The sequence below is a fragment of the Martes martes genome, assembly GCF_963455335.1.
Source record: "Martes martes genome assembly, chromosome: 3".
Taxonomy (NCBI): domain Eukaryota; kingdom Metazoa; phylum Chordata; class Mammalia; order Carnivora; family Mustelidae; genus Martes; species Martes martes.
Genome location: NC_137890.1, coordinates 156,928,447 through 156,953,719, shown reverse-complemented (window position 1 = coordinate 156,953,719; position 25,273 = coordinate 156,928,447). Strand labels below are relative to the sequence as shown.

Sequence of the window (25,273 nt, the reverse complement as noted above, 5' to 3'; positions counted from 1 at the left end):
TCCATAAGCAGGGAAACAGAGTCCATCTGCTTTCTGATATGAACTTTATGTGTGCAGGCCTTGATGGGTAAGATAAAAAGCTAGATAAGAAAAGCTGTTTAGATTTTGTTGGAGAAAAATAAACTTATTCGATGCACTTGTAAGTATTTGTTAACTTTATATTCAAATTTAAGTATATTGTGACATCCCTTTTTTTCTCTCCATCCAGAGAAGAAACTTTTGTTGAGGGATACTAAGGAGTTATTTTAAAAATGGGAGTAGAATAATACTTTTGTTTTCAGTACTTCGAACAATAATTTGACATTTCATTGGTGTTTTGCCCTCTGTGGGAATGACGAATCCATAATGACCAAAGGAATCCCTTTCCTGTGTTTGAACTGGCCAGCAGGAACACATGATCATGTATACATAATTTTGAAAAAAATTTTCTTTGTGAACAAGTTGTCACATTGTACATATGTCTTTTCTCCATAGGTGCAGTATAGGAGATTGTTATAGGATGTGTTGGAAGAAATGAAAGTAAGGGATAGGCCTGGAGGGGACTCAGGTTTGGGGTGATGACCAGAGTAACAAAGGGGTATGATGGTAGGATTGGTTGGTATCCTGATCTCAGATGTTACTTTGGCTGAAGGTGGTTTGGGTTGATCCCCTAGAGCAGCCTGAGGCATGATGTCACAGTTCTCCCTAAAATAGAATATTTGTGTAAAGTTGTTATTGGACCTATTCCTAGTCCAGGAAGATAGGACAAGATGGGTTAGTTTCTAGGACCTTCACCATTTGTTTAAAGTGAAATCAGCTGGAGAACATTTGGGTATGAATTAAAGGGAAAAATAGAGGTGACATTACAGTGTACTGCCCCACCATTCGGAAGGCACAAATAATCTTCATAAAATGACAGGCAGGGCTGGTGGGACAGCTTCAGCTCTGTAGCATTCATTAAGTAGCTCATGTTTCTTGACTGTCTACTAAGTGCCAGCACATACCAGTGAGTGTGATAGGTAATTCACTGGGGGAGTCGGGCAAACACAACCTAAGACATAAAGAGGGAATTATAGCATGTGCTGAGCACTGCTAGGGAAGTAAGAAGAATGGGAAAGAAGAATTAGAGCCACTTTACGTGGGGTGGTTAGGCTGCTCTGAGCAGGTGATTTCTGAGCTGAGAGCTGAAGGGTGGAAATGAGCCAGCTCTCAGGAGAATTAGGCAAAGAACATTATCACAGGCAGAGAGACCAGCTTGAGGAAGAATGGCAGGCAGAAAAAAGGCCTGGTGTTTTTGAGGAACATGAAGGGAGCTGTTGGACACAGTGAGCAAAGGGAATTAAGATACGGGAATAAGCTGGAAAGTTAGGCAGTTGCCACAGCTAGAAGAGTAGTTTAGTTACTGAAGCTGAAGGGTTTCAGTAGGGAGAGGGCATGATGTATTTTATGCTTTAAAAATACCTCTCTGACCGTTGTGAGGTGAACAGACTCGAGTGGAAGCTGGGTGACCATGTGGAAGGCCATTAGAGTAAACAGGGCAAGGAAAGAAGGGTGGTGGCAGTCAAGATGGCGGGGAATGGATGATGGCCGAGCTGGAACTGGCAGGAGGATGGTGGCTTAAATGTGAAGGCGAGGCAAAGGGAGGAATAAAACAGGACTCCTAAGTTTTTTTTTGTTTTTTTTTTTTTAATTTTTTTATTTTAATAAACATATAATGTATTTTTATCCCCAGGGGTACAGGTCTGTGAATCGTCAGGTTTACACATTTCACAGCACTCATCATAGCCCATACCCTCCCCAATGTCCATTTCCCCACCACCCTCTCCCGTCCCCCCTCCCCCCCGCAACCCTCAGTCTGTTTCTTGAGATTGAGTCTTTTATGGTTTGTCTCCGTCCCAATCCCATCTTTTCATTTTTTCTTTTCCTACCTCCCCCCAAACCCCCCCCGCCTTGCATCTCCACTTCCTCATATCAAAGAGATCATATGATAGTTGTCTTTCTCCAACTGACTTATTTCGCTAAGCATGATACCCTCTAGTTCCATCCACGTCGTCGCAAATGGCAAGATTTCATGTCTTTTGATGGCTGCATAGTATTCCATTGTGTATATATACCACATCTTCTTTATCCATTCATCTGTTGATGGACATCTAGGCTCTTTCCACAGTTTGGCTATTGTGGACATTGCTGCTATAAACATTCGGGTGCACGTGCCCCTTCGGAGCACCACGTTTGTATCTTTAGGATATATACCCAGGAGTGCAATTGCTGGGTCGTAGGGTAGCTCTATTTTCAGTTTTTTGAGGAACCTCTACACTGTTTTCCAGAGTGGTTGCACCAGCTTGCATTCCCACCAGCAGTGTAGGAGGGTTCCCCTTTCTCCGCATCCTCGCCAGCATCTGTCATTTCTTGACTTGTTAATTTTAGCCATTCTGACTGGTGTGAGGTGGTATCTCATTGTGGTTTTGATTTGTATTTACCTGATGCCGAGTGATGTGGAGCATTTTTTCATGTGTCTGTTGGCCATCTGGATGTCTTCTTTGCAGAAATGTCTGTTCATGTCCTCTGCCCATTTCTTGACTGGATTATTTGTTCTTTGGGTATTGAGTTTGATAAGCTCTTTATAGATTTTGGATACTAGCCCTTTATCTGATATGTCGTTTGCAAATATCTTCTCCCATTCTGTCAGTTGTCTTTTGGTTTTGTTAACTGTTTCCTTTGCTGTGCAAAAGCTTTTGATCTTGATGAAATCCCAATAGTTCATTTTTGCCCTTGCTTCTGTTGCCTTTGGCGATGTTCCTAGGAAGAAGTTGCTGCGGTTGAGGTCAAAGAGGTTGCTGCCTGCATTCTCCTCAAGGATTTTGATAGATTCCTTTCGCACATTGAGGTCCTTCATCCATTTTGAGTCTATTTTCGTGTGTGGTGTAAGGAAATAGTCCAATTTCATTTTTCTGCATGTGGCTGTCCAAATTTCCCAGCACCATTTGTTGAAGAGGCTGTCTTTTTTCCATTGGATATTCTTTCCTGCTTTGTCGAAGATTAGTTGACCATAGAGTTGAGGGTCTATTTCTGGGCTCTCTATTCTGTTCCATTGGTCTATATGTCTGTTTTTGTGCCAGTACCATACTGTCTTGATGATGACAGCTTTGTAATAGAGCTTGAAGTCTGGAATTGTGATGCCACCGACTTTGGCTTTCTTTTTCAATATTCCTTTGGCTATTCGAGGTCTTTTCTGGTTCCATATAAATTTTAGGATTATTTGTTCTATTTCTTTAAAAAAAATGGATGGGATTTTGATAGGGATTGCATTAAATGTGTAGATTGCTTTAGGTAGAATAGACATTTTCACAGTATTTGTTCTTCCAATCCATGAGCATGGAATATTTTTCCATTTCTTTGTGTCTTCCTCAATTTCTTTCATGAGTACTTTATAGTTTTCTGAGTATAGATTCTTTGCCTCTTTGGTTAGATTTATTCCTAGATATCTTATGGTTTTGGGTATGATTGTAAATGGGACTGACTCCTCAATTTCTCTTTCTTCTGTCTTGTTGTTAGTGTAAAGAAATGCGACTGATTTCTGTGCATTGACTTTATATCCTGACACTTTACTGAATTCCTGTATAAGTTCTAGCAGTTTTGGAGTGGAGCCTTTTGGGTTTTCCACATATAATATCATATCATCTGCAAAGAGTGATAGTTTGACTTCTTCTTTGCCGATTTGGATGCCTTTAATTTCTTTTTGTTGTCTGATTGCTGAGGCTAGGACTTCTAGTACTATATTGAACAGCAGTGGTGATAACGGACATCCCTGCCGTGTTCCTGACCTTAGCGGAAAAGCTTTCAGTTTTTCTCCATTGAGAATGGTATTTGCGGTGGGTTTTTCATAGATGGCTTTGATAATATTGAGGTATGTGCCTTCTATCCCTACACTTTGAAGAGTTTTAATCAGGAAGGGATGCTGCACTTTGTCAAATGCTTTTTCAGCATCTATTGAGAGTATCATATGGTTCTTACTCTTTCTTTTATTAATGTATTGTATCACATTCAGGACTCCTAAGTTTTGAGTTGAGCCACTAGATGGATGATGTTGCCATTAACTGAGGCAGGGAAGACAGAGGGCTGGAAGGTGGTGCTGGGGTGTTGGGGGAAGGGAGCAGATGGCATAAATGAGCAGAGAGGCCCTGGTGATGACCGTGTCAAGCAGAGGCAGTCTGAGGCAGTTATGAGCGAGGACTCTGGAACCAGAATGCTGGGCTTGAATGATGCATGGGTGGGCACCTCTCAGTACCTCAGTGTTCTCATTGGTGAAAGGGAGGACAGTAGTGCTTACCTTGTAGGATTGATTTGAGGGTTAAATTAGCTGATGGATATAAAACTCTTAAAACAGCCTGTAACATGTAGTATATTTATATAAGTGTATTTGAGATTTTTTTTTTATTGATATAAGAGAAGTTTTTGCTATTCAACTCAGGTGGTTGCTGCCATGGAGGGTTAGCCGGTTTTTCAAGAAAATATGGAAATACATATTTATGTGTGAAATTCCTTTGCTTTAAGTATTCTCAAACATCCTGTAAGCCAAATAAAACATGTTTGTGATTGCCAAGTTAGGCTAATTAGTCTGTTTGTGTGGTATTTTCCTACAGTAACGTTCAGTTCCTTGGGTATAGGCATGGAGAAGGCAGATAGTTGGGGTTAACTGAGAGGGCCTGCTAGTTGAATAGAAGAGGGAGAGTGGACCCAGGACTCAGAGTTTGCAAGGGCAGGAGGTAGTGGCAGGTCATGGCAACTAGGTGGCCAAGGTTATGGCAACTAGGTTATGGCAACTAGGTGGCCACACTAAACATAGTGTGGGGACAAAATGTGGTCAGCTCCATGGGTTGGAAGTCTTAGTGAAGACAAAGAATTATTGAAGTGGGGTTTTTACCTTAAGTGAAATAGAAGGTTAGAAGATTGTGATTAGAAAGTGTGATATTTGAGTTTTCATGTCTGGAGTTGGTATCATTAGCAGTGGTGCCAAGAGACAGCAGTGAACATGGGGGAGAGTGGTTAGGGTGGGTGGAGAAAAAAAGGTGGCTAGAGTGACTGGCTAGGGTTGTCTCATCAACCACATGGATACAAAGTTCTGTAAGTGTTTATAGGAATGGTGGTGCAGAGGAAGACAGTGAGCTACAAGTCAAAGCATTACTGAATCACGGATACTATCAAAAGGTTTGAAGTTGATAGCACTGAGGACGAGGCAGGAGCTAATGATATGATCTTCAGAGGATCTGGATTTTAATCAAGAACGGAGAGAAAAAAATAATTTTAAAGCTAGAGTGGGGAAGCAGGGGAGAACCTTCTTCTTCTGGTCCCTGAGACACATGGCACAGGAGAGATAGACTCTCTTTGAGAGCACTTCAAGGGAAGTGATCACATCAAGGGGACAGCCAGGTTTCCCTTAAGTCAAAGAGCAGAGGAGCATTCAGAGAGGAGGTGGAGCATGTAGGAGCCCCACTGATCAAGTCCCAGGGCAGGAAGGGGTTGAGGAGGAAGATGAGTGAAGAGGGATTGGAGTAGATTAGGTGATAGTCATAAAAATGTAGAAATGGAAGTCCTGGACTTTGGAAGGTGAGTAAGACAAAACCTTGCTGGAAGTATCTTTTAGTTAAAAGACTGTTTCTTGACATGGTTTACTGACAGTTACCTTCATTAGGCTGTGGGGTGGACTCTGGTCTGCTGTGAAATTCTGGTAGAAGTTTCTTTTTCCTCAGTATGATTTACACTCCCAAGGGAATCTGTTCCTGAGGTCAGTTTCTTAAGAGTATGCTCCACTCAACCTGCAAATGTTTTTCTTGAACAAGGCTTCTGTCTTCCCCTGTATGCTTTTATATATCAGGGTCTTTGGGATAGGCAATCAAGAATAGAATCTTGAAGGTCCTTTTAATATCCGTTCTTTTAAATAGAACCTAGCCAGAGCCCTGAGCAACCTCTCTCCTTTGAGCCCAGTGTTAGTCTCTCCACGTGCTTTGTGCTTAAAGGCCCTCTGACAGCAGAAGGCATTCTTGCCTCTCTTTACTTCCTTAGGTAGTAACCATTCCCTGAGCTGGAAAGGATGATAGAAAAATAGCAGCTGAGGGGGAAAAAACAAAACAAACCTTAGGTCAGAAAGCAGTGCCTAGAATCAGAAAATGAATTTTTAAAAAATTTAACTTGAGCGAATGGACTTTATTTATTTGGAGTGTCTTCCCCTCACCGGACACATGCTTTGTGAGGGCAGGCTGTTACTCCTCTCCATTGTGTCCCCATCAGGAGGCATAGTGCCTGCCATGTGAACCTTCAGGAGATTTGGATAAATGTAATAAGTGTTTTGTCTTCCTCCAACAACAACAACAACAACAACAACAGCAAAACCAGCTGTTTTAGCTGTGAAATTGCAGTGACATTCATAAAAAAAGAGTGGCTTCAGAGAGCTTTGCCTGCCTTGTTTCCCACCCCCTCTTTCTCTTACCCTAAGCAGAGTGACAGCGTGATGGGAGACGAGTGTTTGCCCTCTTAAGCACTCTTGCTTACATGGTCTTTGCCTTTGTTTCCCTTCTTATTTATCGGCAAGTTTTTCTCCTCCATCAAGGACCAAGTCAGACACTGTCTGTGGAGCCTTTCCTGGTGGCCCCAGCTGTAAGTCAGCTGTATCCTCACTTATGGCAGCCTTCATATTTTACCTCATAAACAAGGACTGAGCTTGATCACCACTCTCTCTCCACATTGTCTCAGTGTCTTGAGTATGGTATTCAATAAATCTTAAATTAAGTCTACATGGGATGTTAACAATAGCATAAACTGTTGTGTGGAAATTCATAATGTAAACACACATGGTACACCAGTGAAGGGGAGAGTATTTTCTCCTTTATTTTATGCCTTCACCTGTTTTGTTAATTAATGTCTCTTTGAGTCTTCTAGCATTTTAGGGGGGAAATGTTATTTGAAACACTTTCTCAAGACACCCTTTGAGGCTGGCTCTTAGGAAAACAACTGCCTCTCTCCATGTGTTCCAGTGGCCTTCAAATGCAGCTGCATTTGAAGCATATTTTAGGCTCCTGCATATTTTAGGCTCCTGCAAGAGCCTAAAATACTGACCTGCTATTGAAGACGGCCCCCATCTGCACCCCTGTGCGTAAATAGAAGCAGACCCTGATTTGGTGCTGGAATAACATGAAGGTGAAGGCAGACTGGGTGGCCTGGCTCTCGGAGCCAGGATTCCCATTTACATTAAGAGCTAGTTCTGGACCATTTTGAATTATTGACTCATTCAGCTCTGTAGAAGAGCCAGAGTAAAAAATATGCATCTGGTCTCTCAAGGTTAAGTATCCAGGTTGGAAATCAACCTGTATCCTTTTGAAAATTGTCACGGAAACAAGCAAGCGTGGAAAGGTCTCAGTGAATAAAAAAGGCCATTATGTAGTGAGATGTAATCCCCATATAATCTTGTTCTTAAAGTAAAGGTTGCAGTGTGAAGCCTAGCATACGGGGGCACAAAAAAATCCCAGTAGCTGCCGCTTTCCCACTCCAGGCCAAGCTCTCCTCCTTCTCACCTCTGCCTGTTCACAGCCAGGTGCCAGTGTGGCCTTTCAGTTTTTGATGGAACCCTGTGTTACAGACATCAGTAGAAATCACATTTCATGCATTTAATGAGTAGTTCTCCTATGCCTAAGTTGTTTTGTAGATTGAGCTGTTTAATTAATTCAGAAACTTTTTATTGGAGAATAACATATGTATGGTAATCTTCTAAGTGGATAACTAGTTAAATTTTCACAGATTTCATTTTTTTATTTTAAAGGGTGTATTGAGAATTAATCCAAAGAAGTTTCATGAAGCCTTCATTCCTTCCCCGGTAAGTTCAATGACTTTATAATAAACTTAATGTCACATTTAATTTTTTAAGTGTGCTCTGAAACTGAAATCATATATTCTAACTAAAAAGCAGAGTAGTAAAACAAAATCAGGATGGGCAAGGATTTGTTTCAAATTTAAATAAGCACAATTTACCTTTGGTTAACAAACCCTCTGCCAGTAGTAAACTCACAGTGTGAGTGGCGGGGATGGCATTTGTTACTAGGGCTGCGGCGAGCAGCTGACCCCGCACAGACACCCACCAGTTTTTGTAGCTGGACACCCTTGGTTTATAGCTTAAAGGGATTTATGAGTTTTTCCACTGATTTAAGTTAATCTTTCCCAAACAAATATGCTATCTACTTTCGATCTACTGCATGAGCTAATCTGCAGATTTGTCAAAAAAAAAAAAAAAGTAATGCTTTTTTCTTTTGGTCAGAGTTTCTCACTTCACTTTTTCTTCAGGTGATAGGACTTGGTCCAAGGCTCTTCACTGTTGGGTCTTTATATCCTTTCTTCCGTTCATGACTCATTTTACCAGGCTCTTTGCTCTGACATATAGTTCACAGGAGGTCTCTGGATAAGGCTGGATTGTGCAAAGCTAGGAGGGCAATGTTGTCAAATTCCCGACATGACTTTTCCAGGCTACTGTAAGTAAGATAGCCATAGAATTATAGATATTTTAGCAGTGGAGTAGAGCATAGGAGTAAACCTGAGCTTATAGATGAGGAAATGGAATACGTATATGTATTTCAGTTAACATACTTTATGATGTTCAATAACGAGTTGAGTGAGAATACAAGTTTAGTCATGTGCTTCCCCAGTGGTGGTGGTTTCCAGTAACCTTAAGGCCTGTTCTCAAGCTCAGTTTAGTTCTTTTTTCCCCCTTGCCCTATAGAAGTCAAGGATCCACATTTGTATCTCAGGTTCCATCTTATCCAGTGGATTAGATAAAAAGTATCACTGACATGTCACTGTGTACTCTCTGAACCCTGTTCTGCTTCCATGACAGACCATGCTGTGTATTCTGACAGCTGAGGGTCAGCTTTGATGCAGTGACTTAACTGCAGGGGCAGGTTTGTCCTCCCACGGAAGCACAGTTGACATGGTGTTCGATTCCCGACTTTGCTAGTAAGGTAAAAATCATATTCAGTAATCATAAAAATTACCCATGAAAATCTCTTAGGAATATGCCATGTTAGAGACAGATAATCTCTTAATAAGTCCCACATAACTAGCATTTTCTCTACTTTAGAAAGAGTAAATCTTTCTTCATTGGCATACCAGTTGAGGGAGCTCAATTATAATAGGGTCCTGAAGTATGAAGAACATGAGTTACTAAGCACGAGAATCATGGTCAGTGGAGTAAGGAGTTCATCCTGAGAGACAGCTGGGAGCTGAGCAGATTACAAGCCTCCCATCTCCTGTGTGCACTGAAGTTTGCTGTCATTGACTGGAACGTTAAGGGGAACTACATAGAGCATTTTGAAAATTTGACTGCTTGCTTGTTTTCTTCCCTGAGTACACGGTATTGAACTTCCCTATGTTAGATCCCTGGTAGGCTGGTTCCTGACAAGTGTGGACCTAGGACAAGAGTACAAAAGGAGGCACACATACCTTATATTAAATATTCAGATGTTAGGGATGCTTGGGTGGCTCAGCCGGTTGGGTGGCTGCCTTCAGCTCAGTTCATGATCCCAGGGTCCTGGGATTGAGTCCTACATGGGAGTCTTTGCTCAGTGGGGAACCTGTTTCTTCCCCTGCCTCCCACTCCCCCTGCTTGTGCTTACTCTTTCTCTTTGATTTAAAAATATAAATAAATAAATAAATAAATAAATAAATAAATTTAGAAGTTATATATATCAAACTAACAAACTGTTAGGTAAAATACATTCATGACAAATAAAATATATTTCTTGTTAAATATACCTCTGTGTACCTGGGTTCAAATGTAGAATTCTCACAGTCCTTGGAGCTCCATCCTAAAGTGTGGCCAGATGGAGAGGGTCTGCCTCTGGCCTGCCCCTCTTCCCTTCCTAGTCCTACCTTCCTGTCCTCTCTTTGCTGTCTCCATTGCCTCCCCCCGCCCATTCATTAAGGGCCCTTGCATGCATCTGTTTGAGCATCTTATCCCACATGTCTAAGTTCTGTACACATGCCTTAGAAATGCCTGCCCTTTAACCACCTGTTAAGTCCACGGGGTGCCATGGGTGCCACCAGTGACTGTGGTCTGTCTCTAGGCAGACAGACCTGGGGAAGATGCTTATGTATGCCTTGGAAGTGGGCTTGGGACTGATTACCCTAGGATGCACATCCATTTGGCCCTGAGATCTCTTTACTTGTGGGGAGGAGTGTGACTGGAGAAGGGCCAGGGAAGAGATCCTCTAAATTGCGGGGCCTAGTTAGGTGCCTATAATTTAAATTCATCTGATTTATAGGTGCAAATGATTTGTTGCCACAGTTTAATTTGGCTTGTTAAAGGAAGTTAAGAAACATAAGTTACTAATGTTTCAAAAGCCCAAGTTGTTCTCCTGCTTGAAATTATATTCCTGGAATGGCCTATTAAGAAACTTTTAGACAGTTGTGTTATTAGGATTGGCTTATTTTTATGCCCCTTATTCTCGTATTTGGCCACTAATGGAGTAGTAATGTTGTCTCAGAGGGAAGAGAAATGTTAAAAGGTTCACCTCTAAGTAACTAAGAACTGACTGTAAAAGCTCTATCAAGGCCCAGTTGTGAGCTTTGGTTGTAGATACTGGAACAATCCTACATTCTAGTTTTGTGGGGGGGGTTTGGTGAGTTTCCGTGTTTAGAGGCATTCTAGGGAGGGAGGAGATAGTAGAGACAATAAATTATATGTAGGTAAATCCCACAACCACCACTGGTCTGGATTTATGGGTATATGTAGCTCATGTCTACGTCAAGTGTGAACTGGTATGAATTAGAAGAATGTTCACTGGTGGATTAGGAGTAGAATAGCAGAACCAGGGCCTGAATGTTACCTGTCCCCTGCTTAAGCAGGGAGAGTAAAGACAGGAGTTGTTAGAAAAGAAGATGTAGCCTTTGCTCTGACAATAGGAAATTGAAAAGTTTACTTATTTGTAAAACTAGCAATGTATTAAATTGTCTAATGTTCCTTACAACTTTAAAATTCTGAATTCTAATTTAAAATTATAAAGTTTTTGGAGAGACAAAAATAGACTAGATTTGATTATTTAGGTTCTTACTGACTTTTACAAAAAGCATAGGTTCCATTCTGAATTATGTTGATGCAAGAAGTTTTATAAGTTTTTTTGTGCATCTTGTCATGGGAGGAACCCTTTGAACATCTGTGGAATGTATTTTGTCCAAGGGGAGCCATTCCATCGATAAAGAGTGCTCTTGGTTTGTCCTCCCTGCTTGGAAGCTTCCTAAGTATTTAGTTGATTACCCCCAGATCCCATTATGTTTCCTCTAGGATGGTTCATTATCCATTTTCCTTTTTTTTTAGTAGAGCTAGTCTTTGACATTCAAATAAAGAGCTGAACTCTTTAGCCTTTAAAAGTAGTTAAGTGTGATGAATTGAACTTTTAATATTGAGTTGTTCCCAAGTTTATGGTCTTTAAGAGATTCTGCAATAGGTATGGGCTTCTGAGTGAACCCACTAAGAGCTGAGCAGTGACGCAATACCTGGAGATTGGTGTATTGTCTGAGGTTCAGCTCGGCTCTGCTCTTCTGGATTTCTTCGGATGGGAATGTGGCAATACCAGTACCTTATCATCTTAAATCTCTGAGCTGTCTGGGGGTGGTATACCTGTTTATGAGAGAGGCATTTTATTCCATGTGTTTTGACTACATGATCATGGGTTGGGATGATCTCCAAACAGCTCTCTCTACATTCCGGGGAAGCTGGAGAGCTCCAGTTGGTACATAAATTGCAGAAGGCAGCGATTGATGACCACGTGCCACCCTGCAGTTGTACACGTTCTGTTTGGTGGTTGCCTCTTCCTTATTCCTCTGAGAAGCTCAACATGAGGCCAACTGCAGTGATTCTGTCTTTGTGGCTAACATGGTAGCGGTCCCTCAGGGACTAGGGTGGGGCAGGTTTGGCAATGTGTGTAGGCCACAGCTCTCTGCCCATGGTTAGGTTGGAAACTGAACAGAAAAACTGTTCTAAAACCTCTCTCATGGTTTGTAATTGGAAACTATAAAAAATGCTGAGTGTCTAAAGTCCCATTTTTGGTGTTGGCAGGGCAGGTTTGGTGAATTTGGGATGCTAATTTTAACTTTAACTGAAATGTTACAATAATCAACTGTAGTCTTAATCTTATCTATACCAAGTGTCTCTACCTACAAAATTTTGAGTGGTGGTTTTCTAAGCCTGTTTGCTATTACTTCCTTCAAGAAAAATGAACATTTTCCATGGGCACTCGAGAAGAATGTGTATACTTTTGCTTTGGGATGGAATGTTTTGAATATGTCTGTGAAGTCCATCTGGTCCAGTGTGTCATTCAAAGCTGTTATTTCCTTGCTGATCTTCTGCTTAGATGATCTGTCCATTGCGGTAGGGGGGGTGTTAAAGTCCCCTACTATTACTGTATTATTATCATGTGTTTCTTTGATTTTGCTATTAATTGGCTTGTATAATTGGCTGCACCCACATTAAGGACATAAATATTTACAGTTATTAGATCTTCTTGGTGGGTAGACCCTTTAATTATGATATAGTGTCCTTCCTCATCCCTTGTTATGGTCTTTGTTTAAAATCTAATTTAACTGATAGAAGGATTGCCACACCAGCTTTCTTTTGATGTCCATTAGCGTGATAAATTGTTTTCCACCCATCATATTGATGGGTCAGCTTTTTTATCCAATTTGAAACCCTATGTCTTTTGATTAGGGCATTTAGCCCATTTACATTAAGGGTAACTACTAAAAGATATGAATTTAGTGCCATTCTATTGCTTATAAGGTAACTGTTACTGTATATCATCTCTGTTCCTTTCTGGTCTGTGTTACTCGTGGGCTCTCTCTTCTTTTAGAGGACCCCTTTTAATATTTCTTGCCAGTCTGGTTTGGCGATCACAGATTCTTTTAGTTTTTGTTTGTCTTGGAAGCTTTTTATCACTCCTTCTATTTTGAATGACATCCTAGCTGGATAAAGTATCCTTGACTGCATATTTTTCTCATTTAGCACCCTGAATATATCATGCCAGTCCTTTCTGGCCTGCCAGGTCTCTGTGGATAGGTCTGCTGCCAGTCTAATGTTTCTACCCTTATAGATTACAGATCTCTTATCCCCGAGCTGCTTTTAGGATTTTTTTCTTTGTCTCTGAGATTTGTAAGTTTCACTACTATATATTGGGTGTTGACCTATTTTTATTGATTTTGAGGGGAGTTTTCTGTGCCTCTTGGATTTTGATGCCTGTTTCCTTCCTCAGATAGTGAAGTTCTCTACTATACCAGTATACCTTCTGCCCCCTCTCTCTTCTTATTTGGGATCCCAATTATTCTAATAGTTTTGTCTTATGGTATCACTTATCTCTTGAATTCTCCCCTTATGATCCAGTAGTTATTCATCTCTCTTTTTCTCAACTTCTTTATTCTCCATTATTTGGTCTTCTTTATCACTAATTCTCTCTTCTGTCTCATTTATCCTAGCAGTTAGAGCCTCCATTTTTTATTATACCTCATTAATAGCCTTTTTAATTTTGATTGGATTAGATTTTAGTTCTTTTATTTCTCCAGAAAGGGATCCTCTAGTGTCTTCTATGCTTTTTTCAAGCCCAGCTAGTATCTTTTTAATTGTTATTCTGAACTCTAGTTCCAACATGGTGAATTTTTCCATCTTGTCATTCTGTCTGGAGAAGAATAGATGAATAAGAGAACAAAATACTAAAATGGCAATGATGACTCCAGAGAAATAGACACTAAACAAATCAGAGGAGACCCAGAACTGGAAAAAAAAAATTAAAAAAAAAGAAAGAGAATATAATCAGGCAGGTGGACAAAACAGAGCAATCCACTGGATCCTGTATTTTGGTCTGTTTGTTAGAAAACTAGATGCCAAAGTTGTAAAGAAAGAAGAACTTAAATATGTACAAAAATAAAATTAAATACAATGAAAGGACAGAATCTAATTATAAAAATGAACATTAAAAGATTCCACCCACCCACACACAAAAAAGGAATATAAACAGACAGGTGAACAGAACAAAGCAATACTGTAAATCCTGAGTTTATTTTGGTTGGTTTGTTAGAAGAAACTACATCTTGAAATTGTAAAGAAAGAAAAACTTATATACATACAAAAATTAAATTAAATACATTGAGAGGATAGAATGTAACTGTAAAGATGAATATTAAAGACTTTAACGACAACAATAAAAAAGAATATGATCAGACAGGTGAAAAGAATAGAGCCATACACTAGATTCTAGGTGTATTTTGGTCTGTTTATTAGAAGAAACTGTATCCCAAAATGAAATATATATATACAAAAAAAAATTAAAAGATAGAATTTAACTGTAAAAATGAAAATTAAAAACCATTTTAAAAAAAAACTTGACAAAATAAGAAATTCACTGAAAAAGGAAAGAGAGGGATACCTGGGTGACTCAGTTGGTGGGGTGTCTGCCTTCGACTCATGATCCCAGGGTCCTGGGATGGAGTCCTCCTTTGGGTTCCTTGCTCAGAGCCCCAGTTATTTCTAATAATACACTTCTCAGGGGGCCTGCTTCTCCCTCTGCCTCCCAATCCCCCAGTTGTGCTTTCTCTCTCTCTCTCTCATTCTGACAAATAAAGTCTTTAAAAAAAAAAAAAAGAGAAAAAATTTAAAATTGAAAGACTAAAGAGTCTTGAGGAAAAAAACATGAATTCTGTATACTATTTTCCCCAGGATTGAAGTTTTGCTGTTTTCTGTGATAGGTAAACTTGGCCTTTGCTGGTGTTCTTGCTGGTTTTCTGGGGGAGGGGCCTGTTATGCTGATTTTCAGGTGTCCTTGCCCCCGGGTAGAATTGCACCAGCCTTGCCAGGGGGCCAGGTTAATCTGCTCCAGATTGTCCTATGGTGGCTTTGTTCCCTGAAGGGTTTCCACCTAGCTTTAGAGGATGAGAATGAAAATGGCAGCCTCCCAATCTCCTGGAGCCAAAAGCTTGGGGGCCCCCCTCCTCACAGTGCCCACAGGGAAAGGCAGTCAGTCACTCCCGGGTCTCTGTCGGTACCCTATGCTCACCCAGCCTGTGACTGAGCGTTTCTACCTCTGGCACATGACCCCCCTTAGAGTCTCCAAACCCTGCAGACTGCTGCAGCTCACAAACATGTCACTCCACCTGGGGGTAGAAGGGGAATCTCCTGCTGGTTCTGTCGCTTGCTGGGCCCCTGCTTCAGGAGGGGTTATGGAGGGGTTCAGGAGGAGGTTTATGGCAACCCCAAGCTGAGAGCCCACTCCTGGGCTTGGTGATTGCAGCCGGCTTCCCTGCTCTGATGCCTGGGAGCTCTGCTTCATTTAGGCGCCCCTGGTCTTTCTGTGACCCCAAGGATCCTGAGACCACACTGTCCCTAACCTGGGTTATTTGTAAGCATATGATTAAGGACAAAGGTGTCCATGCCATGTGTTCATGGTGGGGAGTTCACCCGGCTCCTCAGTCAGAGAGTGAAGGGACATGAATCTCATGTCCCTTTCCTTTTCTTCTTTGCCTTCTACTTAGATCTCTATAAAAGTAACTGTAGTTTGCTTTCTCTGTCATTTTCTCAGTGGGAGGATTATGATTTTGCTGGTTTCTTCCTTGGAGAACTCAAATCCTGGAGTTGGTTGTTGCTCCTGTCCTTGCAGCTGGTTTTCTTAGGGAATTATATTTTGTTGTTCTGTTTTCTTGCAAACCTTCTATGTTTTACCCTTCTTTGATACTTAAAAAAATTCAGTTAGTGTAGAAAAGGGATCATCATGCTTTATTTAAAACACGAAAGGATAACTTACTCCTTTCTCATTTCAGTTATGAAAGCATGTAGTCTCAGTTTTTTGCTGTATTTATTTTTGTTTGGTTTTGGCTTGACTGTAGGAGATCTTCTCTTATGTTTTTGAAATTTCTTTAACATTCTCTTAACCTGTTTTTATGTGTTCATCCCCATTTCTATTAGTTCCAGAGACTGATTTCCCTCTTACTGTTCTTGTTAAGCCCGTGGACAGATTGTAGAGTCTATAGTTTTTAAACCAAAGAAGTAATATTTGGTTCCAGGTCTTGGTAAGCTGACTATTTTCTCTCTCCAACCTAGGATGGTGATCGGGACATTTTTATCGATGGGGTTGTTGCTCGTAATAGAGCCTTGAATGGGGATCTGGTGGTCGTGAAGCTGCTTCCAGAAGAGCAATGGAAGGTGAGTTAAATTTTCCTTTTCTAACAATAACCTTCTCTCAGGGCCTTTTTATTCCATGATGCATCTGTGAGACATAAACTGGAGCAGTCACGGACTCCTCAGGTCCTGTGCTTGCCTCAGAAGCAGGCCATGCAGTGCCTGGAACTTAGAAGCATCTGCTGGGCAGACATCCAATGATTTGTGTTGTTTTCCTTGTTCCCTCCCTGTGATCTGTCTTCCCTGTCATATGCATTGCCTTGATTTCTGATAATTTTTAGGATAGAAGGAAAGCTTACAGGGTACATTCAAACTTCTGACATGTATTATTTTCCCACATTTAATGATGGGAGAACTGAAAAGACAAAGGCATGGGCATGGTGGCAGTCTTCACATGTTCTTGGTTCCTCTACGGGAAAACCTGGGCAACATGCACCTCGTTCTGTAGGTTCCACTTTGGAACCTTGGCTTCCCTTGGCAGACAAAAATAGACCCTCTCTTTTTATAGAACAGAGATCTGGTGGCAGAAGAAAATGTTTTTTTTGTTTTCTTTTTTTTAAAGATTTTATTTATTTATTTGACAGAGATCACAAGTAGGCAGAGAGGCAGGCAGAGAGAAGGAGGGGGAAGCAGGCTCACCGCTGAGCAGAGAGCCCAACACGGGGCTCGATCCCAGGACCCTGGGATCATGACCTGAGCCAAAGGCAGAGGCTTTAACCACTGAGCCACCCAGGCACCCCAGAAGAAAATGTTTTTAACTGGAAAATATCCTGGGTTTCAGTCTCCATATATGTCTGTCAGTTGAAAAGAAAAATGTGGTTTTTGACTATTGTTTTAAATAAAGGTCAGGCACTAGAATGATTCATAGTAGCAGTTTCTTTGAATTGTCATATAGAACTGGCAACTTGCAGGTCCAAATCTGGGTATTTCTTTATAGCATTTCTTCAGATCTTTTATTTTATTTGTCTCAGTCCGCTGGTATTGAGGAATATGCTGTCATCTTCAGTGAGAGGTACTGTAGGGATTAATAGAATGGGCTTTTAGGCTAGGCTCCTTGGGTTTGAATCCCATTTCTGCCACTCATCTGTATAACCATGGGTGAATTATATAACCCTTCTGTGCCTCAAAAGCCTCATCTGTAAAATGGGAATAATTATAGTACCTACTTCATAGGTTTGTCATGAAGATTAAATGAGAATACATGTAAAAATGGTGCCTGACCCATGGTAGCAGTTCAAGCAATGTCAGTTTTTATTATTAGCTTTTACAAAAATGGGAGAAATACTACCTTATCTTAGAGCTTTGTCAAGACAAATTTGTTTTTATCTGATAGGGCTAGAGTAACTGACTTAGAATGGGCATTTATAGGGTGTAGGTATGTTAATAATGATCAAGAGAGATATAGCTCTTGCCTTCATGGAGCTTTTAGTCTGATGGGGAGTGCAGATAGGAAGAGACAGGTATTAATCACACACAGATTAAGGATAATTATGATTAATGCCGTGAAGTTAAGTGCAGAGTGTTTCATAAGAGTCAGTTATCCTAGTCCTGATCCCCCAGCCCATCCCCAGTTGCTGCCAGCTGTGGTTATATCCTCCCTTGATTTCCCAAAAGCACAGCTAAAGGTTGGTTCCAGGTCCTAGGAACGTAGATTGATTTAGGCCACTTCCTCTTTTCTGGAACACATCTAGCACAGTGTTAATGAGATCTAAGAAGACAAGAAGAGTGCATTAGGGCCTGGTCAGACTAAAGAAGTATTCCTAGAGGTCATTTGAAGGAATAAAGAGGCAGAATTAGAGTGAAGATGATCCATAGAAGGAACAAGAAAGATGGTGGTTTCCTTTGACTTAAGGAGTGAGAATGGGTAGAATAGAAAGAAATAGAAGAGTAATTAGCAAATTGGGTGAGTCTAGAGCTGACCAGAGCAGGTGTAAGGTGTTGACTTGTTGGAAATAATAGGAATGGAGAGCACATAGCAGAGCACATATGGTGCTCTGCAGAGGTAGATGAAGTTGATTCAAAGAGAGCAAGGCCAAGTTGCCCAACATCCTTCCTACCTTGGCTGTGGCAAGGGATGGCTAAAAAAACAAACATATGAATAAATAAATTGGTTGCATTATTTTCTTTGTTTTTCACCCCATTTGTATTTTTTAAAGATTTTATTTATTTATTAGAGAGAGAGAGAATGAGAGAGAGAGCATGAGTGAAAGACAGGTCAGAGGGAGAAGCAGACCCTCTGCTGAGCAGGGAGCCTGTTACGGGACTTGGTATCGGGACTCCAGGATCATGACCTGAACTGAAGACAGTTGCTTAACCAACTGAGCCACCCAGGCGCCCCCACCCCATTTGTATTTAAGACCAGCAAGCATAGCCTCTCCTGGTATTGTCAGATGTACTCTTGCTTTGGACAGGAAGCCTGAGAAGATGAGAGTAGTTTGGAGGTGAAGGTGTTGTTGTCAAGTTGTAGAAGGATAGCTTAGGACTTCAGCCTTCTTATTTATGCCTTGGTGCCTTTGCTTCTAGACAAAAACCTACCTCCTTGAGACTCAACACAGCAAAGTTGTGTTTTTTCCCAGGAGGCCTATGTTTGTGATTTTGTAATTCCTAGGTCACTGGAGCTAGTTAGGGAGATAAGATTTTACTGAAATTCTTACATTGTTCCCACAGTCCGTATAGGCAGGCTACATTAACACAGCTTGTTGTTTTTCTGGTTTACAGTTAATATCTAAAGGCAGAAGAGATTAAGGGCCACATGGGAGTTTTAAGCCCGGGAGTGACATGGTGTTATTTAGCCAAAAATCACTCTGGCTGCTATTTGGAGAATGGAATGTAGTGGGGGCAATATGTGTTGGCATGGCCAGTTAGGAGACATATACTGGGTCATGACAGTAAAGATGGAGAGAGGGTAGGGATACATTTTGAAAGTAGAGCTGATGGGACTTGAAGATGGATTTGAGGAGTAGGATGAGTGAAAGAGGGGGGAAACAAGGATTAAATTCTGGTTTAAGCAAAATAGGTGAGTATGATGTCATTAATTAAAATGAGGAATAGTTAGGGAAGAGCATGTTTGGGTGCAAGAATTGTGAGTTCTGCTTGGCCATGTTAAGTTTTAATTTCTTTTCAGACGTGTTAATGGAGATGTTGAGAATGTATGGAGGCATAGATGGCTCATTACTCATAAATTCCACTAAACATTTAAGAAAGAAATAATCCCGAGTCTACGCAGACGATTTCAGAAAATGCAAGAGGAAGAAATCTTTTTTTCTTTTTTTTGTAAGAATTGTTATAATTTAATCTCTTAACAACTTTCTTATATAACAATACAAGAACTCTTTTTCAACTCATCCTATGAAGGCAGCATTGCCTTAATATCAAAACTAGGAAAAGGCAGTATAAGAGAAGAAAGCTACAGACAAGTACTCCTCACAAACATAGTTGAAAGTCCTCAACAAAATATTAGCAGATAGAATCCAGCAACCTATTATATTAAAGGGTAACACAACATGAGCAAATGGGGTTTATCGTAGGAATGCAAAGTTGGTTTAATATTTGAAAAGCAATTTGATGAAATTCACTGTATTAACAGATTAATAAACACCATATTTCAGTCAATGTCATCATTTTAATAGATGCAGAAAATACAATTGACAAAAGTCCACAACCATTCATAGTAAAAACTCACAGCAAACTAGGAATAAAAGATTATTTCCTCAGGCTGGCAAAAGAACACTTAGGAGATACTTAAAACTGACACCATTCTTAGTAAGGTAAAAGACTAAATGTTTTTCCTCCAATACTGGAAATGAGGTAAGAATGTCCCTTCTCATCCCTTTTATTCAACACTGTACTGGATATTTATAGCCAGTACAGTAAAGAATAGAAAAAAAGCATTCAGATTGAAAAGGAAGAAGTAAAACTCTCTTTATTCTCAGACGATATGATTTTCTATTTATAAAATCCTAAGGAATCGACAAAAAGCTGCTAGAACTAGTAATGAGATTATCAAGGTTGAAGGACAGAACTTTGATATTAAAAAAATCAATTTTACTTCTACATACTAGCAATGGGAAATTGGAAATTAAAAAATTTATTGAAGTATCTGTTTAATAGGATCAAAATTATGATATACTTAATTTTGACCAATTACAAGACATGTACACTAAAACTATGAACATCATAGTTATATAAGACTTCAGTAAATGGTGAAAAATACCATGCTCTTGAATTAAAAGACTCAATATTGTTAAGATGCCATTTCTATTCAGATTGATCTATAGATTAAGCACAATACCAAAGAAAATCATAGCAGGTTTCTTTATAGAAATTAACAAACTAGTTGTAAGATTTATATAGTTGTGCAAAGGGCCTAGGATAGCCAAAACAAAGAAGAACAAAATTGGAGGCCGCATATTGCCTGATTTCAAGAATTACTATAAAGTTCTGGGAATCAAGACTGTGTGGTAATGTCAAGATAGACATACAGATCAATAGAGCAGAATAGAGAGTCTTGAAATAGACTTATACCTATATGATTAATTGATTTTCTACAAAGGTGTCAAGGTAATTCAGTGTGGAAAGGATCTGTTTTCAACAAATAGCTATTACAATTGTGTAGCCATATAAAAAATAGTGAACTTTGACCCTTACCTTGTACCATTTGCAGAAATTAACTTGAAATGGATTGTAGATATAAATGTTTGTGTAAAAAGCACGAACTTTCTGTAAGAGGGGAAATTTTTAGTGATCTTAGATTTGACAAATATTTCTTAAATATGAAACATTAAAAAATATCAATAAATTTGACTAAATCAATATTGCAAACTTTTGCTCTTCAGTAAACACTGTTACAAAAAGGCAAGCCACAGACTAGGAGAGAATATTTATAAAACATTTATCTGACCGAAGACTTTTATCTAGACTGTAAAGAACTCTTTTAAGTCAGTAACAGACAACTATTTAAAACTGTATTAAAGATTTGAAGAGATACTTTACTAAATAAGATATAGGGATAGCAAATAAGCATAGGAAAAGATGCTTGACATAATCAGTCATTAAGAAAATACAAATTAAGTGGTGCCTGGGTGGCTCAGTCATTAAGCATCTGTGTTGGGCTCAGGTCATGATCTCAGGGTCCTGGGATCGAGCCCCACATCGGGCTCTCTGCTTAGCGGGGAGCCTGCTTCCCCCCTTCTCTCTGCCTGCCTCTCTGCCTACTTGTGATCTCTCTCTCTCTCTGTCAAATAAATAAATAAAATCTTAAAAAAAAAAGAAAATAGAAATAATACAAATTGAAAGCACAAGGTAGAACTATAAAACTGCTAGAATGGCGAACGGTATAATGATTGACCAAAACCAGTGTTGAGAAGGATACAGAACAACTGGAACCCACATACACAGCTGGTGGGACTAAAAATTGATATAGTCACTTTGGAACACAGTTTTGCAGTTTCTTAAAAAGTTAAGCACATACCTTACCATGATCCAGCCATTCCATTCCTGGATATTTACCTTAGGGAAATGAAGGCATTTGTCTGCATAAAGGTTTGTATATGCATTCATAGCTGCTTTTTTTTTGAGTAGCCCCAAACTGGAAATAGCCCAAATGTCCATCAGCATGAAAACCAATTTTGCTATACCTATTCAACGAATACAACTCAGCAGTTAAAAAAGAAAAATCAATGGACTGCTGATACATGCAGCAACATGGATGAATCTCAGAATAAATTATGATGGATGAAAGAAGCGAAACAAAAAAGAATACACTCTGTATAAGTCCATTTATATAAAACTCTAGAAAATGCAGACTAATTTGTATGGACGAAAGGCAGATCATTGGTTGCCTGGGGCAGGAGCAGGAGAGATGGATTACCAAGGGACCCCAAGGCAGCTTTGAGGGTGATGGGCATGTTCATGATCTTGATGGATAGTTTCATAATTGTGTATGTAAGTCACGACTAATCAGTTTGTGCACTTTAAATGTATGCAGTTTACTGTATATCAATAAAGTCATACAAATGACTGAAAATGAAGTAACAAGCAAAACAAGATGTTTGAACAAATGAACCTAGCTCCAAGGAAAGATTGAAGCTAGAGATGTAAATTTGGGAGTCATCAGCGTGTGTGGTGTTAAAGTCACGCTAGTGAATGAGATCACCTAGAGAGTGTAGCTGAAGGCAAAAAGGCTTAGTATTGAGTTCTTGGGTAGGCCAGCATTTAGAGGTCAATCGAGACTGTGGAGAGACCCGTGCTCCTGCCTCAGGGGGTATGAACCATGCTGGTTAAATTTCATCTGTGTCTAATGCAGACATCAATGAAATTGAAGACAGAAAAGAAAATGCTGGTTCTAGGATAAAGTCAATAAATTGATAAACCTCTGGTACAACTAACAAAAATGTGAAAAGGCACAAGTCACCAATATCTGGAATGAAATAGCAGATATCACATATTGCAAACATTCAAAAGACAACTTTTGTGAAACAAAACAAAAATTTCCCAGCTGTGCCTGGTTTAGAGAAAAGGCTGATGCATTCTGAGGGTGTAGAGGGGCAGAGGTCCAGTGAAATGGGTGTCAACAACCTCAGGCTTTCAGAATCCATGGGATCTGCTCAGATCTAGGAAGATGTATTTTGATCTAGTGGATCCTGAGCCCCGTTTTTATTGATAACATCCTCTTGGGGGGGGGGTTGCTATGGATACAGAGTGAGGCTTAGACTGGCAAAGAGGACTCTTTGAGTTGCTGGTAGCAGATGAGGGGAATTGAAGCCCTCTTCAGCTTTCAGAAGATTTGGAATGTAGAGGATGGCCCAGGGCTCCTTGCTTATCCCTTTTCTGTGGAGCTCCTAAGGGTCTTCGCAGTGGCTGCCTGACAATTGCTTTTCATATGAGCAAGCCCATTAGGTATGTCCCTTAGGCCTCATTAGTTAGAGTAAGTATTTCACAGCTTCCCATTCTGAAGCGGGGAGACCTGTGACAGTTGTTGGTGACAGGGTCAAACTAGAGAGAAGAGAATATTCAGACTGTCCTCAAGCATCCCTGACATGTAGGATATAAACATCTCAAAGCATACTGGCCAATTGTATTACAGGTTTGTTAGTACAAAAGCATATTGTTATCAGAGGAATCTGTAGTCAATGGTGTGAGCGAATGTGAATTAATTGGATTATTCATCTTTGCTTCTTTATGCTTGTTGTGCTGCTCACCCCTCTTGGGTATGTAAACTACAGGGCCTTTGGGGTTTTAGAAAAAAACAACAATTCTTTTAGCTGTAGTAGTAAATAGTCAATTTCTTTCACAGCATGTTTTTTTGGCAAAATAGATAGCTGTGAAAGAATCAAGCTGTGAGGCAATCATAAACAATAATTTGCTCTTATATAACAATTTTAATTTCAGAATTCTTCCATGTTTGTAGCATATGTGTGTAGTTTTTATTACAGACGTCTCATGAAGGATAGTTGAGGGGGCAAAAGATAGTTTCTTCACTTTGCCAGTTAGGACATTAAGTGACTTGTTTGAGAGCTTGGAGCTTTTGGCAGGACCAGGGAGTGGAACCCAGATCTCATGACTTTTAGCTTATGGCTCTTGTAGGGTTTATTTTTCCCTTGTCTGTGTGTGTGTGTGTGTGTGTGTGTGTGTGTGTGTGTGGACGTGTGCATTTTTCTAGGGAGAGGGTCTGTGGTTTTCTTCAGGTTTTCAAAGTCAGGGAGACATGTCCTCCAAAGGATTAGGCTGTTTCACGAATCCTGGGGATTCTGCCTAGAGCTGTGCAGGGTACCTACTGGCTTCTGATCCTCCTGCCAGCCTGTCCCGTGCTTGAAGCTGGAGGTACTGTCTGGAAAAGGTCCCAGCTTTGCTGTTAAGGAGCTTGTTGGCTGGCTGGGATGGGAATGGAAACAATTGTAGTATTGTATAGCAAGAGAAATACATGGTGTTATGGGAGCACCACACTCTGTGAGAACTGGGGACGATTTCCTAGAGGAGGTTATATTTGCAGTGAAGTTTGAAGGATGGTTTGGTTTGTTTTTGGATGAGAATGCCTTGGGTTGAGAACAATTTGGCAAGAGAGGACTGTGGACATTTCCACTTTCAGGGAGGAATATGTGGGGTAAGGCTTTCTCTGCCATGTCATTGGCTGAGGGCTGCGGCCCCTCTCCTTGCTCCCCCGATACTGGTAAAGGAAAGCAGTTCTCAAGCTCCTGCCCTCCAGGGAGACCTTGGCCCCTTTTGCAGAAGCCCAAGATACTGCTCTTCTCTGTAAATGCCCTCTGTTTGCAATTGATCTGATCTTCGCCCTGCCTCTTGCACTCGCTTTCTTTTTCCTTTTCTTTCCTTTGTCCCATCAAGTTCATTCATACTCATTAAACAACCTTGTCCTTCATCTTTTATTAACTATAATAAGTTTATCCTGTTATTTTCCTTCTTTTAAGACTCCAGTATAGTACATCACAAGTAAGCCTATATAGACCCTGTGGATGCTGGAAGATTGCTAACTTTTCAGTGCTTACTGTATACCAGGAACCGTATTTAGTGCCCCACACCATTTAGTCTGCTGTTGTCTCTATCCCAGTTTTGTAAATGAGACACTCGAGTCTTAGCTTACACGTTTTACTTATTTAGGTAATGTATAACTAGGGAATGGCAGAGTTGGGATTCAGATTCATTTCTTTTTATTTCATTATCTCATTGCCATTTGTTATTTCAGAGATCTAAAGAAGAGAGTTATTAAATCTATAGCTAGATATTGTCAAGTATCATAAAAATCAGCATAGATCCAGGAAATTATAATACATGCCTTAGCATTAGGTAGTATCTTGAGTTGTCATCATGGGTAAAAAGGATGATTTTATCAATTGAAATGACCAAAGGCCTAGTATTAATTCTTAGAAAACAGACAACTTAGGAAAAATTAACTAGAGTTCTAGTGGGTTTTTTTGTTTTGTTTTGTTTTTATTTTTTTAAAGATTTTATTTATTTATTGGAGAGAGAGAGAACAAACCATCAGTGAGGAGAGGCAGAGGGAGAGGGAGAAGCAGACTCCCTGCTCAGCAGGGAGCCCGATGCGGGGCTCGATTCCAGGATGCTGGGATCATGACTTGAGCT

The 25,273-nt window shown here is 40.2% G+C and overlaps 1 protein-coding gene across 1 annotated transcript in view; it reads left to right on the top strand.

The window, feature by feature from the left end:
- DIS3L2 (DIS3 like 3'-5' exoribonuclease 2) overlaps positions 1 to 25,273 on the top strand; it is a 346,542-nt gene that overhangs the window by 57,716 nt on the left and 263,553 nt on the right. The window contains exons 4-5 of the mRNA XM_080797894.1: positions 7,793 to 7,846; positions 16,100 to 16,201. Of these exons, the coding sequence (XP_080654020.1) occupies positions 7,793 to 7,846; positions 16,100 to 16,201 (156 nt within the window). The remainder of the gene's footprint in view (positions 1 to 7,792; positions 7,847 to 16,099; positions 16,202 to 25,273) is intronic.